Source organism: Nicotiana tabacum, chromosome 12 (genome assembly GCF_000715075.1).
Source record: "Nicotiana tabacum cultivar K326 chromosome 12, ASM71507v2, whole genome shotgun sequence".
In the NCBI taxonomy this organism is placed as follows: domain Eukaryota; kingdom Viridiplantae; phylum Streptophyta; class Magnoliopsida; order Solanales; family Solanaceae; genus Nicotiana; species Nicotiana tabacum.
In genome coordinates this window covers 69,210,650-69,227,175 of record NC_134091.1, presented here as the reverse complement: position 1 = coordinate 69,227,175, position 16,526 = coordinate 69,210,650, and the positions used below count along the sequence as shown (strand labels likewise).

At 36.2% G+C, this 16,526-nt stretch overlaps 1 protein-coding gene across 1 annotated transcript; it reads right to left on the bottom strand.

Annotated features, from left to right (window-relative positions):
- Positions 1-4,863: 4,863 nt before the first annotated feature.
- Positions 4,864-5,490, bottom strand: LOC107808178 (uncharacterized). The gene has a single exon (XM_016632674.2). It carries the CDS (start codon positions 5,488-5,490, stop codon positions 4,864-4,866), a length of 627 nt encoding a protein of 208 aa, XP_016488160.1.
- Between the last annotated feature and the right edge of the window lie 11,036 nt (positions 5,491-16,526).

The following is a 16,526-nucleotide window of genomic DNA, read 5'->3' as shown; positions in this document are numbered from 1 at the left end:
GGATCATGTTTGGTACATTTTGGAACTTGGAAGACTGCTAATTTTGCTGGTGCTAGTGTCTTTGTAGGCGATCGCGAGAGGAGGATCGCGATCACGAAGTGTTTTTGGGACAGCTGGATTTTTTTGTTCTATGCATTTGCGAGATTGGGTCTGCGAACACGTAAGTTGGTGAGGCAGTAAATCGCGGACGCATGGGTCTAGTTGTGTTCGCGAAGAGGGAAAGAGGAGACTGGGTTACGATCGCGTAATAGTGTATGTGATCGCGTAGGTCAGGGATGTTTGGTCTTCGCGTTCATGTGGGTCTGTGTGCGTTCATGTAGAGTTAATTCTTGGTTGTTTAGTTTTTGCGCTTCGCGATCACGATTGAAGACTTCTGGGCAGAATATAAAATATCAAAAACGAGGGTTTGCGCCAGATTTCATAATTTTATTTTGGGAGCTCGGATTGAAGCGATTCTTGGAGAGATTTTTAAGGGAGTGATTGGGGTAATTGATTCTAACTCGGATTTGGTTAAATTACATGAATATATTATTGTTTTCATTATTTAATTAGTGTTTTTGGTTGAAATATTGGGGAAAATTTGTAGAAACTTCCTAGGCTTTAATTTGAGGATTTGAAGGTCGAATTGGGATCGGATTTGAGTAATTTTGGTATGGTTGGACTCATAGTTGAATGAGTGTTCGGATTTTGTAACTTTTCCTGGATTTGGAGACGTGGGCCCGGGGTTGTTTTTATGAGTTGTCTTTTTGACTTTTGATTAAGAACTTTCCTTTTTCGTATGGAATTGATTCTTATACCTTGTGTTGATCGTATCGAGTTGTTTGTGGATAAATTTGAGGTGTTCGGTGGCCGATTTGCAAGGCAAGGTCTTTTTGGAGTAGAGATTTACAGGTTTTGAGGTAAGTAACACTTCTAAACTTGGTTTTGAGGCTATGAATCCCTGAATTTTGTGTTATGTGACCGGTGTTGAGGGGACGCACATGCTAGGTGACGGGCATGTAGGCGTACACCGTATTAATTATGACTTAGTCAATTTTGTGGGATTGTGTAGTCACCTTATCTGAATATTATTACTGTACACTATGTGTTAGTGCACTTGAGCTATAATTTGTGTTAGAAATAATGTTTAGGCTATGTGCTGGTACTATTGGGACCCATAACGGTTGTTCTTTGATGTTGAGTTATTTGTTTAATTTGCAGTTATGTACTTTGCCGCTTTCATCATTGCATATCATATCTCAGTCTCTGTTATCATATTATCACATCATGTATCATTAATTTGGGCTGCTTCGCAAGAGTGTTGTGAGCCCGAGAGACTGGAGAGTTTGATGATTGAGTGATGTCGAGGGCCTGTTTGTGAGTGATATTGATGGGATCGGGCTGCACGCCGCAGCAGGTACTATTGACTCATGATGGGATCGGGTTGCACGCCGCAACAGATATTATTTATTCATGATAGGATCGGCATGCGCATCGTAGCAGGTTTTATTAGTGCTTGGGCAGGATCCGCCCCTCCGGAGTCTGACATACCAACAGTGAGTGCAGGTTCTATTGATTCATGATAGGATCGGGCTGCATGCCGCAGCGGGTACCGTATAGTGTTGAGTGACTGAGTGTGATGAGTTAGAATTGAGACAGTTGGGTTGCGTACTCTGAGAGTGTGAGTACGTGAGGCTTTCATTTTGTTGCATCACATACGATATGCATATTGGCATATAGATATAGAGAATGTCATATTCCTAATATCATTCAGACTTGGCATATTTTATTCATATTGAGCTTAATTTTTAACTTGAAAGCATGTCTATATTTCCTGTACAGTGTACGAACAGATTATGAGTTGCTCTGAGATATTATTGTTTTATTTCCCGTCATTTGTATACTGTTAAATCATGTATTTGGACTGTATTAGTTGAGCTCGTCACTACTTTCAGTCCAAAGGTTAGACTTGTTACTTATTGAGTTGGTTATACTCATGCTATACTTTGTACCTCATGTGCAGATCCAGGTACTTCCGGACATGATGGTTGCTGATTTTTGGAGCTTCATCAGTTCGGAGATTATCGAGGTAGGTGCCTTGGCGTCCGCAGACCTTGATTCTCCTCGTTTATCTTTAGTTTTGTTTATACTGTTCTACCTTCCTAGACAATGTTTTAGTTGTCAGACAGTGTTATTATAAGGATGCTCATGTACTTAGTGATACCCAAATTTTGGAAAATTCTGTATTGAATTGCGGTGTTTCCATTCAGTATCTATGGGATTTTCCTTCAAACTTATATTACTATGTTTTCCAAATTTAAAATGCGTGGTTTTATTGTGAATTTTGGTTTGCCTAGTATTGCGATAGGCGCCATCATAACATGTGAGTTTTGGGTCGTGATAATTATTTCCTTGTATAACACCAACTTCTCTTCTAACATGAGTAATCTCTATTGAAAATAAATCAAGGCTACTTTTAACAATTAAATTATAAACATGACATGCACACCTAACATGAAATTTTTTGTCAAGTGGTAGTTGCAAATGCAGTTTTAATATTAAAATAAGAGCATTATTGTTAGAAGCATTATCAATAGACATACACAATAATTTTTTATTAAGATTATAAAATACAATAACTTTGCAAATAGTAGTACTTATAAAAATAGCAGTATGACTTTGATCTTCATCATATTTAAAGGCGATAAAATGTTTTTCATACAATAATTATCATCTATCCAATGGCATATAATTGTCAAATAATCATTTTCATTAACAACATGGCCAATATCAAATGTTAGAGAAACTCTACAAGGAAGGTAGTCAAACAAATAACGTATGTATGTCTGATATTATTCATGAAGTCTACAGATATCTGATCTACAAGTACTTCTAGGAATATCTTTAAATAAAGGATTATAAATCCTTTGAATATACATAATAAGATATGATGAAGAAGCAAAAGAAAAAAGTAGATAACCCAAAGCAATCATTTTTGCTAACTCTTCACGATCCTTTATTTTATCATATTTCATAAGTCCTCCAGTACTAGGGTTTAGAGTTCCTTGATTTTCATCTATAGGATGAGTAATTCTCAGATGTCTACTAAGTGTCACAGTCCCCCCAAAACTTCCTCCAGTCTTATGTTCAAAATCATCTTTACAAATTTTGCGTCTAACTCTATCAGTATTCTCTATTTCCTCAAAATATTTTTAAACTTTACTTCTCCTACTCCGATGACTAGTAATCGGGGCCACAAGTGGTCTACTACTAGTGTCACGACCACCACCCCTGCTACCAACTCCAACACTACTAGGTGTAGGTGGTGTCTCATCTTCAATTTCTAATTCATTATCTTCTATATCGAAATCTTTCTGTAATTATTCATAATCTATATTATTATCAGGTGGACAAGAGTGAGTTGCTAAAGTCATTTAAATTACTACCAAAAGTTAAAGTAGCACATCTTTTTCTATTTCTCTGATTACCCCGATTGTCAACCTTATTACAAACTCGTTTTGCAGCATTAAATATATTGTGAAAATTTAACTATTAATAAAAATTAAATATGCAAAAAAATATTAAATAAGAGAAAGAGTTGGAACGAGTGCACTGAATTCCGCAATAAATTGAACAATTGATGATTTTTGAAGTCTTGAAATTGAATTTCGCAACTCCGACGTTACCACGAATAAACTTCAATTGTTCAAAGTTCAAACTTCAAATAATACAATAAATAAATTTTCAAAAAAAATGAGAGCCAAATAGTTGATAGCAATTTAGGTGAAGAATGAGAGAATGACAATTGAGAATTTGGGTTTGAGAATTGAGAGATGAGTGAAGAAATAATGAAGAGCGGAGGGTCTATTTATAGTTTTTCAAAGAGTTAAATTAGTATATAATAAAAGTGTTATTTTTGATAAAAATGACCAAAAAGGACTATTCTTACAAATTAGCCGTTGGGCAACGGTCAATTTGGCAGCTGACCGTTGCCAACGGTCAGGATTATTAAAAAAAATTGAACTAGCCATTGAACCGGTTCAGACCGGTCCGGTTAACCGGTTCACGAGTGGCAAGACCTTACCGGATTGGACCGGTCTGGTACCCGGTATTCAAATTTTTTCCGGCACAGGCCGGTTCTCGTCACAACCGAGCCTTGCCCGGCCCCCTTACCACCGGGCCAACTCAGCCCGTTTGACACCCTTAGATGCAACAAGGGCAGAAAATATTAGGTAAAGTTTCTCAAGTATCATCTTTAACTATTTATATATTCAATTTGACCATAAAATAGTGTATTTCCAATCTTTCTTTTCCTTGGAATGTAAAAATTTCCTACTAAACCAAATTCTGCGAAATTGTGTGGCAATTAATGAGTGTTTGTGTGTGAGTCCACTTATCAGTGGTTTTGTGGTCCACGATAATCATTTTTTTCAAGATTATTTTCTCAATATTTTAAAAAATCTCACATGGGGTTTGTGTAACCTTTACTCAAAATGCCATGAAGTCATCACATGAAATACAGAAAGGATAGAATTTGCATATAACATCGTGACAACACGAGACGAAATTGTGCAATTGCTCATGCCTTAGTGACAACACATTGAAGCTTTCTCCTTGCAAAGTAAAATAATACTCCTACTATATTAAAATCACAAAAAAAAGCTACTACACTGCATAATTTTCGGACATACTATTTGTCCTCACATATTTCATAGGACTCCTAATACATAAAAGCATAGAAAAATATACAAAAATATTAATTAATTCCAAATAAGTCACAATAATATTTCGTACATGAAATAGTAAAGCCATCTAGCTATGGATGTAGAACTTGAGTCATGACCCTTTGGCCAATGACACTAAAGTTGACAAATTCACCCTTTTTTACCGGCTTGTTCGACGAGTACTAAGGAGATCATAATTTCTTGATCTTGGAAGATAAACAATGGATTCTGAGACAGTACAAGTTCTTTTACAAGATGCATACATGCTTATCAATCCAAATCTATCACTTAAACTTCTTGTTGATGCCATTACTTTTGAAGAAGAAGTAGTACTACTCTTCCAAATGTCACTAAAGTTCTCATGATGTTCTTGATCCTTGGAACACTCCACAAATGCTGCAAAAAATGGATCTTTACTGAAGCTGTCACTAGCACTCTTTCTCGGAGAAAATTCGTCGCGCAACCTTTGTAATTTCTTGGCTGAATTTGGAGGATTACCAGCTGGTGGTGGCAATGGGAGAAGTTGGCTTGAAGAAGAGCTATTTTTCCTTGAAATATGTTGCTTCGGAATTCCAGGAATGTACTCCCAAGAAAATGGCACTCCCTTATTAGAGAATTGAAAAGGAGTGTTGGGGCTAAAAGGGGAATGATGATCATGTGTAGAAAGTGATCCAAAGGAAGAATTGGAAGAGTAAGAAGGTGAAGAAGAAATAGTGAAAATTGGGGTTGAAAACGTGTTGTCACTTTGACCATATCTTGGAGTTCTAGTGGTTGGGGAAGTAGCCATTGAATCTTGGTGAAGAGAGCAAAAGGAGGAAAGAAGGAAGAGTGTTTTTTCCTTTCTTTTCTTTTATTATTATGTTATCTTCACTATGTTTATTTTCTCCTTGGGTAATGTATATATAATGAGAGATTCTTTTAGTTTCTATTTTCTTGTGGTGGGGGTGGAGCCGTGGACGTCAATTTGCACGCTCAATAGACTTCGGAAAATGAGAAATGAATAAAAGAGAGATATTTATTACTCTCCACGGTAAGTGATTTTTTGGTTGTTTTTATATATGTATTAAAAAAATCATCTTTTAACATTAATTATCAATGAAATTGATCATATTAATATTTACTATCTCTTCACATAAACACTCCTATCATATAGTCCAACACTATTTATTCTAAGACAATATAAAAAAAAATAATTAATTCATTCTTAAAATCTAAAAAAATCACTTATTTTAAACAACAAAAAAAGGGAGTAACAAACAAAACGACCCCAATAGCATTATTACAAGGATGGATCGGAGAAACAGAACGGACACAAGGAGGACCAAATGGGAAATTAATAGAGCACCAAGTTTTTTCTTGAAATTATTAAAATCAGTATTCGCACTCGTACTGATGCTTCTTTTTTAAAAAAACAATTTCCGATACATTGAGGTTCAGGAAATGGGGTAATGTGAACGAATTCACACCTATTAAGACTTGATGATGCCTATGTCCAATGTGATTTCAGAAACTAGTCAGTTAAAAAAAAAAAAAAACGAAGTAGGTCAAAGTTTTCAAGATAGTGGAAGAAAAAATACAAGAACCTTAAAATGCTAGCATATACAATGTTTAGAAACTCAATAAACAATTTAGTTAGGCTCGTTCTGATAAAAGAGTACTTAAAAATTCCCGTTTATGTTATGTTTTGCTGTATTTGACTGAGCAATTTGGTTTATTAAAGAAGTTTTGGAAGATAGCTAAACTTTTCTAAGTAGCAATTATTTTAGCCAACATACCCATATCTTACTTAGCTGCCAAAAATTTCTAATACGACAAATTGAAATGCATTCTTCACCTAATTGCTTATGAGGATTGATGCTCCAATATAGAGATGCTCTGTTTTAGCTAAGACCAAAATACAATAAAAATACATGATCCATATAAGTGATAGCATCTAGCTAGTTAGGATCAAAACTATGCAGTAGTTATTGCATTCATAATAAGTTGAGTGTTTGTAAGGAGCTTTGTTTTAAATTCTAGTCGAATTTATTATTTATTTTTTTGTAGCCGGTATACATAAATTATATATTAACTATACACGATTATATATGTGTTTACATGAATTATACATATAATACACTCATCAGTTTTTTTTCTGTTGAACTGGTTAGATGGATGGCTATTTAAGTGCATTTTTTTATTATTTATTTAAACGACAAATTATTTAGGTTAGTAACGAAATAGACTTCAATAGAATAGAATAGATACAGACGATTTGTGTGTTGATCCTAACTACAGGGGTATTCAAACCGTACCGAAAAATCGTACCAAATCGAAAAGTCAAATCAAATCGACTAAAAAACCCAATTATGTTTGGTTTGATATTGAGTAAAAATATTTGAACCAAATCAATATATAAAAATATATGCTTTTAAGACTTTATATGAAATTTTCTTTAAAAAGATGTAGAATTATTTGAGACCCACTCGCTGGATGTAATATTTAATAGAACTATGAAATGCATTTATTTTTATTTACTATAAATAATGGGTTGTATCACATTCTTAGCAAAAGTGTTACTGAAATATGTTAAGCATCTCTTTATTCTTCCGTATTCATATGTCAAGTTTTTTATATCTTTTTCGAAATTGAAATGGTATTTTGATAATTTAAAATTAAATAGAATATATTATTATTTCGGTATCATCCTCATTTTTACGTTTAAATATTAAATTCGGTTAACTTTGAGAGCGCACATTAATGAAAAATTATTGTTAGACAACTAAGAAAATAACTGTCATGTGTTACTAAATAATTCTCTTTTAAGAATATTTTAAGGGATCATATGTTTGTATTTTTTTTTTTTACTAAATATATATTCACTTATCAAAATTTTATCTATAACTTTAATAAAGTAAGATTGAAAAATATTCATGTAACAAAAAAATCTGAAAAACCCGAAAAATCGAACCAATACAAATCAATATAGTTGGTTTGATTTGCTTTTGATAAAAACCGAACCAACCCGATCCATGTAAACCCCTACTAACTAGTTTGGCATTAAGGCAAAATTAATTGATCGATTGTTTTAACACTAGAAATATAAAAATTAGTTGGGTCAGCCACTTTTTGGATCGGCTATTAATGTTTAACCAGCTTTTAAATGTATTAGCATAGCCATTGATCCAACTAAATTGACGTATTTACCCCTAACTAAAACATGAAATAATCCTAGCAAATCAGCAATTGATGGTAGAGTTCGAAGATTTTACAAATGGAACCCAAAATAATATGATGGAGTTCAACCCCCAGCAACAATTCATAGAGTTCAAAAAGTTCAAGCTCTATTAACAATTCATGGGGTTCAAACTTTCCCAAAATAATAAATAAACTAGAGAAAAGTTGTTTGAAAGCACTAACAAATACAAGATTAGATGAAGTGCTGAGTTTAATGCTTTTGGTTTCATTCTTCGTACACAAGCAAAACAGCACTTCACTTTTGACGGAACCAGAAAACCCGAATATGATGATCTATGCTTGATAAGATAACAAATTTTGATGTTCGTACAGTGCGGTCAAGTTTAGGTGTTATATATCTTTATATTTTAAGATATATTATCATTTCTAAGGCATTACAAAAAGTTGCGAACTGGGTTTTGGATTTTTAGTATATTATCCGTTCTGGGTTCGAATTTCAATATACAATGCTCGATTTCACCTAAAGGTTTTAATCGGGTCAGACGAGCCCGTTTCCTATCCAGTTCGACCCGGTATAGTCCAGGTCAGTCCGGTCTTATAAGAAATGAGACAGGATGGGTTGTTTAGGGAGGTTGGTGTAGATGGGTGCAGACCTTTTTTCATTACAGGAGCTCGGTTGGCCTAGTAAGGAATTACTGATTCCTTACCGGATTTTAACCCGGTCTAGCTCAGTTAATGGTATCTTCTTTAAAAAAAAAAATATGACCGTTGCCAACGGTTAAAATCTGGGGAGACCGTTAGCCAACAACTCTTTTTTGCTGAAATGGCCATTTCGGCCTCCCCATGAAAAATATTCGCTCTCACCCCTAATAATTAATAAATTATAATTTTAATATTTTAAAAACTATAAATAGCTCCATCTTCTCTATTTTTTTCTCACAACAATCTCTCTTCCTCTATATTTGCTACATTCTCTCTTGAACTACTATCAATTAATTGGTATTTTAAGTTTATTTCAATGTTTATTACGGTAGCCACTATACAATTACAATTTATCAAGAGAAGACTTAAAGTGTGCTATTGCGATTTGCGGGTTTCAAATTCAAACTTAGTGTAGCATCCTGGTACACTCGTTCCAGCTCTATCTTTTTTTGGTATTTATTTTTATTTTATTATTTAAAATTATATGTTTTGTTAATTTAATTTAATTTGAACAATAGACATACTTAAAGAAGCAAAAAAGCGTGTAGCGGGGATGGTAGTGGTAAGAATAGAAAAACAAGAGGTAGTTCTTCTAGTGCTAGTAATGCAAATAATTATACACATATTTCTGGAACGTCACTGATCACGCCCAACTCTAGTCCTAAAAAAATATAAGTGGTCGCTGTAAATATAATTTGGTCTAAGAGACCGGAATCGAATCTCACAGAGATCTAAGGTTTCGCTACAGTTGTTCAATATCACTAAGAAACACAAGTTCAAATAATTTTCTAGCTATAAAGATTGTAATTTCTTTGTCTATTTAATTAACTATTGTCTATTTAATTAACTAACAAATATTAAAGCAATATAAATTATCAACTAAAGATACTAAGGGTTGGACCCAAGATTGGAAAAGTCTAGAGTTATAATTTTTTCAATTGTCAGAATTATTTTCGCTACATTTTTTATAATATCACTTAAGTATTCTCTATTGATCGTGAGCACTCGACTTATTATAATTCTCTCTCTCTCTCTCTCTCTCTCTCTCTCTCTCTCTCTCTCTCTCTCTCTCTCTCTCTCTCTCTCTCTCTGTCTCTCTCTCTCTCTCTCTCTCTCTCTCTCTCTCGAGTAACTATAATAATTTACTAGTCATATTCTTTTATATTACGCTAGCTCACACTTTTTCACAGCTCACTAAGACCACATCAAAGCTTCGTCGTCTCTAATCCTACTTTTAAACCCGATGTGTCGATCACTCGTATGTCTTGGGAGTGGCGTTGTTCTACAATCACCTTATCCTCTCTCGAGTAACATATAATTAATAGACACAATCAATTGAGGGCCCTTCAATCAATAACAATAAATATATAGGTCAACAAGTAAAGAAGTAAAAAGGCTTAATTATATTAATGTATAAAAAATTCATCCCCTAAGAGGTTCAGTCACAACCCTAGATAAGAAATTAGTTACTCGTAAAAATACAATACCAGATATCATAACAATAGAAAAAGAGAAAGAAAGAGGAATAAACGTGATGTTGTATCCTTCTCCTTACTCCAAACGTGTTCTTTCCTCTCCAAAGTCTTTTCTTACTCCAAAGTAGTATTTCCCCCTTCAAAAAGTGGATAACTATCACATCTATATGAAGTAAGGTTGAGTTGGGGAATTTTTCTGCCCAGGTCTCAGTATGGCGAAGTGACCCTCACTTTGCTGTCTGGGACTTTTCTGGTTTCTTCTGCTTTGGTCCCGGTCTGGCGAAGTGACCCTCGCTTCGTTGTCCGGGACTTTTCTCTTCAACTCTTTTTTCACTAATTTTTCTCCTATTTGATCCTTTTCCGCGCAAGTATATTCCTACACATAAGAAACACATAATGAGCATCTTTTCACTTCAAAAACTATGTGATCTCCTACAACTCACATAAGAAGCAATATGCAAACATACTCAAAAGATGAACTTTCCATTATTTATCACCATCCCATACTTAAACTCTTACTCGTCCTCAAGCAACTTGTCACGACCGCAAAATCTCACCTAAGGTAGTCGTGATGGCACCTAGTCTCTAAGACTAGGTAAGCTTAACATTCATGAATAACTTAACAGAATTTAACAATTAGATAATAAGATAATTCGATAAAAATTCATAATAACTCAAAACAGAACATTTATATCAAAATTCCCACAATTGGTGGAACTGAGTCATAAGCTTTACAGAGATAGTCTAAAAACATCTAATACAACATTGTCTGACTAGAAGATAAACAACAGTATATCACGATCCAAAATCCCAACCTGTCGTGATGGCGCCTAACACATTACTAGGCAAGCCGTCAATCACATAACAACTACGCATTTGAATTAAAACATGATTTAATTAACTCAACTGTGGAAAGTTTCGTAAATATCTGATAAAAATAATTGCAACTCTACTACAACCATCCCAAAATCTTGGTACAACTGAGTACATGAGCTACTAAGTGTCAACATAGTCTGAAACTCTGTACAATTATCTGAGAAAATAGAACCATACTGAATAAAAATGAAAGGAAGGAGAGTCAAGGTCTGCGGGTGTCATAGCAGCTACCTCAAAGTCTCCGAGCATGAACTAGCACCAAATCTAGCAATCACCACATCCAGATGTACCTGGATCTACATATGATGTGAAGAGTGTAGTATATGTACAACCGACTCAATGTACTAAATAAGTAACAGGGCTAACCTTGGGCTGAAATCAGTGACGAGCTCAGAAGGATACAGTCAGAACTAAAATAATGACAACACAGATATAACAAAGAGAATGACAGTTATAACTTAGAGAAACCTTCATATTCAGCTCGTTCATAGTACATAAATTTAGGCATGCTTTCAAGTTCAACAATTTAAACCCAACACTGATAAAATATGCCAAGTACAACTAGCATGAGGAATATTACATCTTTATGCCTACATGTCAAATATGCATGTCAAAAGTAATGTATCACAGTGATATTCCCAAGTACTCACACCCTCAGAGTACTAAATATGTTTATCTCAATGCCCACTCATCACACACACAATCACTCAGCACTGTATGGGTGCCTGGCATCAATGCCCCTCACCAAAGCACATGTAGATATCACTACACACACACACACACACACACACACACACACACACACACACACACACACACACACACACACACATATATATATATATATATATATATATATATATATATATATATATATATATATATATATATATCACGGTGCATGCGCTCGCTGCTGGTATGTCAAACTCGGAGGGGCGAATCTTGCCCAAGTGCTAACATAAGACTTATAAGGTATGCTGCGGCGTACAGTCCGATGCACAATAATAAATAAGAGAATAAGGCCTCCTGCGGTGCGCAACCCGATCCACAATAACACTCACAATCCGGCTCTCAGACCCAACTCAGTCATCAATCTCTCCAATCTCACGAGCTCACAAGTCTTATACTACTCAGCCCAAACAATGATAACATGATATAACATTAAATGATAACAGAGACTGAGATATGATATGCATATGAATAAACATGACTGAGTACATAATTGCAGTTTAAGCAAATAACTCAACAGTAGAAATAACCTCAGTGGGTTCCAACAGAATAAGCATATAGCCTAAACATGATTTACATGAATCACAACTCAATTACTCTAACACATAGGAATTACACGGACAAAACAAGACTAATATCTGCACAGTACTGCAGAAGCAACCGAGTTATAATTAACACGGTACACGCCCACACGCCCGTCACCTAGCATGTGCGTCACCCAAACACCAACTATATAACACGTATTACATGGATTCATACCCTCAGTACCAAGTTTAGAAGTGTTACTTACCTCAAAGTGCGCAACTCAATGCTCTAACAAACCCTTGCCTCGCGAATCAGCCTCTGAACGAATCGAATCTAGTCACAAACAACTTAATCTAATCAATACAAGCTATAGGAATCGATTCCAGGCAATAAAGCTAAGTTCTTTAACAAAATTCAAAGAGTCAACCCATAAATTCAACCATGAGCCCACGTCTCGGAACCCGACAAAATTTACAAAATCCGAACACCCATTCAATAATGAGTCCAACCATACCAAAATCATTCAATTTCAACCACAAATCGACCCTCAAAATCCCAAATCTTACTCTCCAATACCTAGTCCAAAATCCCCCAAATTTCACCTCTAAAACACATAATCTATGTGGGAAAATCAATGGGTATTCAATATTAATGGACAAAAATGATCAAAAGTTGCTTACCTCTTGATGTGTAGTGAAATTCCTCACAAAATTTGCCCCTAGACGAGCTCCACAAGTAAAAATATAAAAGAATACTCTAACCCACGATTTGGGGTATTTAAATCTGCCCAGGTGCTCCTTCTTCGCGAACGCAGAAAATGCCTCGCGTTCGCAAAGCACAAAATTTTCCAGCTGAAAAATCTTCTTACGTGAACGCGACTTCCATGTCGCGAACGCGGTGAACAATTACCTTGAAGCTTCACGATCACGGTCCTTGCCTTGCGATCGCGATGAAAAAACACCTGTCACCCAGAGCTTGACCTCCCTTCTTCGTGAACGCGACATGCTTCACGCGTTCGCGATGCACAACTCCCAGAACCTTTGCGAACGGGACCCAATTCTCACGAACGCGAAGCACAATCTTCACCAGTCACTCAAAGACTCTTCGCGATCGCGAGCCTGCCATCACGAACGCGTATAAGGAAACTAGATACCTTAACTTCAGTAGTCCAACAAGTCCAAAATGAGCCGAACATGATCTTAATCACAACTGAGGCCCCCGGGAGCCTATCCAAACATACCAGCAAGTCCTAAAACACGATACGAACTTAGTCGAATCCTCAAATCACATCAAACTAAATCGAAAACACGAATTGCACCCAAATTCAAGCCTAATGAACTATTGAACTTCCAACTTCTAAAACCAATGCCAAAATACACTAAACCAACTCCGATTGACCTCAAAATTTTGCACAAAACTGATAAATGACACAACGGACCTATTCCGACTCCCGAAACCAAATTTTGAGCCCTATATTGATGAGCTAAAAACACAACACAAAATTATGCTCGCTAGTCGAATATAGTATATAAAATTATCGTATCCACATGGATTGAATTTAAACAGTGTTTTCGTAGCTTCTAGTTTAATTACTATCCAAGATGATCAACAATTTAGATTTGTATGAATTAAAACTAAAATTAACTAAAAGTCTAAACTATTGGCTAATGACAATCAACGCAAGTATTAAGCAAAGGAAGTTATCAATTGGGAGAAGATAGGGTTGATAGGATAGGTGCAAGACAAATGTTTGGGATTTAACTCTAGACAATTCACTTATAATGTTCAAGTAAGTCTCTCGAATTCACTTGGTTATTAGTTCAATTGATAAGAAGAAAATCCTCTCTCGATTAAGCCTCAACCTCACAATATAAACTAAGTTAAGCTCAGTGAAGATATGCAAGAATTCGTAGTGGGTTAATCTTTGGGAGAACATCTTTCGATTATTCTCCTAACTAGGTCTAAACAATAATTCAACTAGCCTCTTTTGATTACTAAGAAGAATCAACGAATTCAACCAACAAGATAATGCAAAACATCACAAATTATGCCTATTTTGATTACATAAACATGTGAATATATATGCAACAATAAAAATACCCAAAACAATTCAATACATAAAACTAGAGTTAATATCCACAAACAATTCTCAAAACACCAAATCCATCAATCCCTAAGGAAGAATTACTCCATAGATATGGAGTAATTCATCACAATTAAGTTTAAAGTAAAGAAAAACATAAAACAATCCAAACCCTTGTCTTGAGTTGGGATTGAATGATGGATTCCTTGTGCTCTTCCTTCTCCAGCTTCTCCTTAGCCTCCTAAGGTCTTAGATGTGTCAAAAGTCCTCAAAATACCATTTTTCCATGTATATATACCAAGTAGGGTCGGGCCCAAACAAATATACTTTCTCCTACGCAAAATAGGACACTTTTACGGAGTTGGACGTGCACGGCCGCGCACCTGGAAGTGTGCCCGCGCACCTGGCCGCACACTTTTCACACTGTTCAGCCCCATATGCGCGGTTAGTGCGCGGCCGCGCACTTGCCGCAGACCTTTCACCCTGTTCCGTTGGGAATTTAAAAAAACGTAAAACATGAAAGTTGTAGCCCTTTGAAGTAGATTTCGAGAAATATATTGTGGAGCCCAAACGGAGTTCCGAGCGAAATGTTATGTGAAGTTTACTAGACACTGCGTAATATGCCTGCTTGATTCTTTGTTTCGTTCTACTATCATCCGTTGATCCCCGAACACGATCCCGAATTAATTTCTTGGGCTTTTACTCAGACTTCAAAGCTCCAAATCACTTGAATTCATTCCATAACATCTACATAGCTCGGAATCACTCCTACAAAGCATAAAACACACAATTAGTGCAAAACACTAGCGAATAAAGCTTAAATTCAACTAAAGTGCAGTAAATTGGAATGTAATAATCGACTAAAACATGAGAATATAGCCTACCATCGGGTATCAACAAAGTCAACTCTCGGTCAAACTTCTCAACTTTCCAAACCTTCAACTTTCCAGCTTTGGCCAATTCAAGCCAAAACGACCTATAGACCTCCGAATCAATATCCGGATATACTCCTAAGTCCAAATTTACCATACGAAGCTATCAGAACCATCAAAACTCCATTCCGGGGTCGTTTACTCATAAGTCAACATCCGGTCAACTCAAGGTTCCAACCTTGGGGATAAGTGTCCCAATTCATTCCGAAACATCCTTGGAACTAAACCAACCACCCCGGCAAGTTACATAACCACAAACGAACAAAGATTAAGAAATGAATGGGGGAATGGGGCTACAATACTCAAAACGACCAGCCGAGTTATTACATTCTCCTCCTCTTAAATAAACGTTTGTCCTCGAACATGTTTAGAATCATACCTGAAGTCTCAAATTGGTGTGGATAGCTACTTCGCATCTTCCGCTCAGTCTCCCAGGTAGCCTCCTCGACTAGCTGACCTGTCCACTGAACTTTTAATGAAGCTATATTCTTTGATTTCAACTTTCGAACTTGCCGATCCAAAATGGCCACCGGCTCCACATCATAAGTCAAATCTCCATCTAATTGAGCCGTGCTAAAGTCCAAAACATGAGACGTATCATCGTAATACTTCCAAAGCATGAAAACATGAAACACTGGGTGAACACTCGATAGATTAGGTGCCAATGCAAGCTTGTAGGCCACCTCTCCAATCCTCTCAAGCACCTCAAAAGTGCAAGTATACCGAGGGCTCAACTTGCCCTTCTTCTCGAACCTCATCACACCCTATGGGTGATAATCTGAGCAATACCTTCTCTCCCACCATTTATGCAACATATTGAACCTTTCGATCGGCGTAAATCTTCTATCTAGATTGTGCCATGCCAAGTCGATCCTAAATCAACTTGACCTTTTCCAAGACATCCTGAACCAGATCTGTGCCCAACAACCTAGCCTCCCCCGCCTCAATCTAACTAATGGGAGAACGGCACTGCCTCCTATACAAGGCCTCATAAGGAGCTATATGAATACTCGACTTGTAGCTTTTGTTGTAAGCAAACTCTATAAGCGGTAGAAACTGATCCCAAGAACCCCCAAAATCCATAACATAAGCACGTAGCATATCCTCCAATATATGAATGGTGCGCTCTGACTGTCCCTCCGTCTGGGGATGCAATGCTATTCTCAACTCAACCCGTGTGCCCAATTCTCGCTACACTGCTCTCCAAAACTGCGATTGAACTATGTGCCCCGATCAAAAATAATGGACACGTCACACTGTGAAGATGAACAATCTCGCATATATAGATCTCAGCCAACCGATCCAAAGAATAGGCAGTCATAAC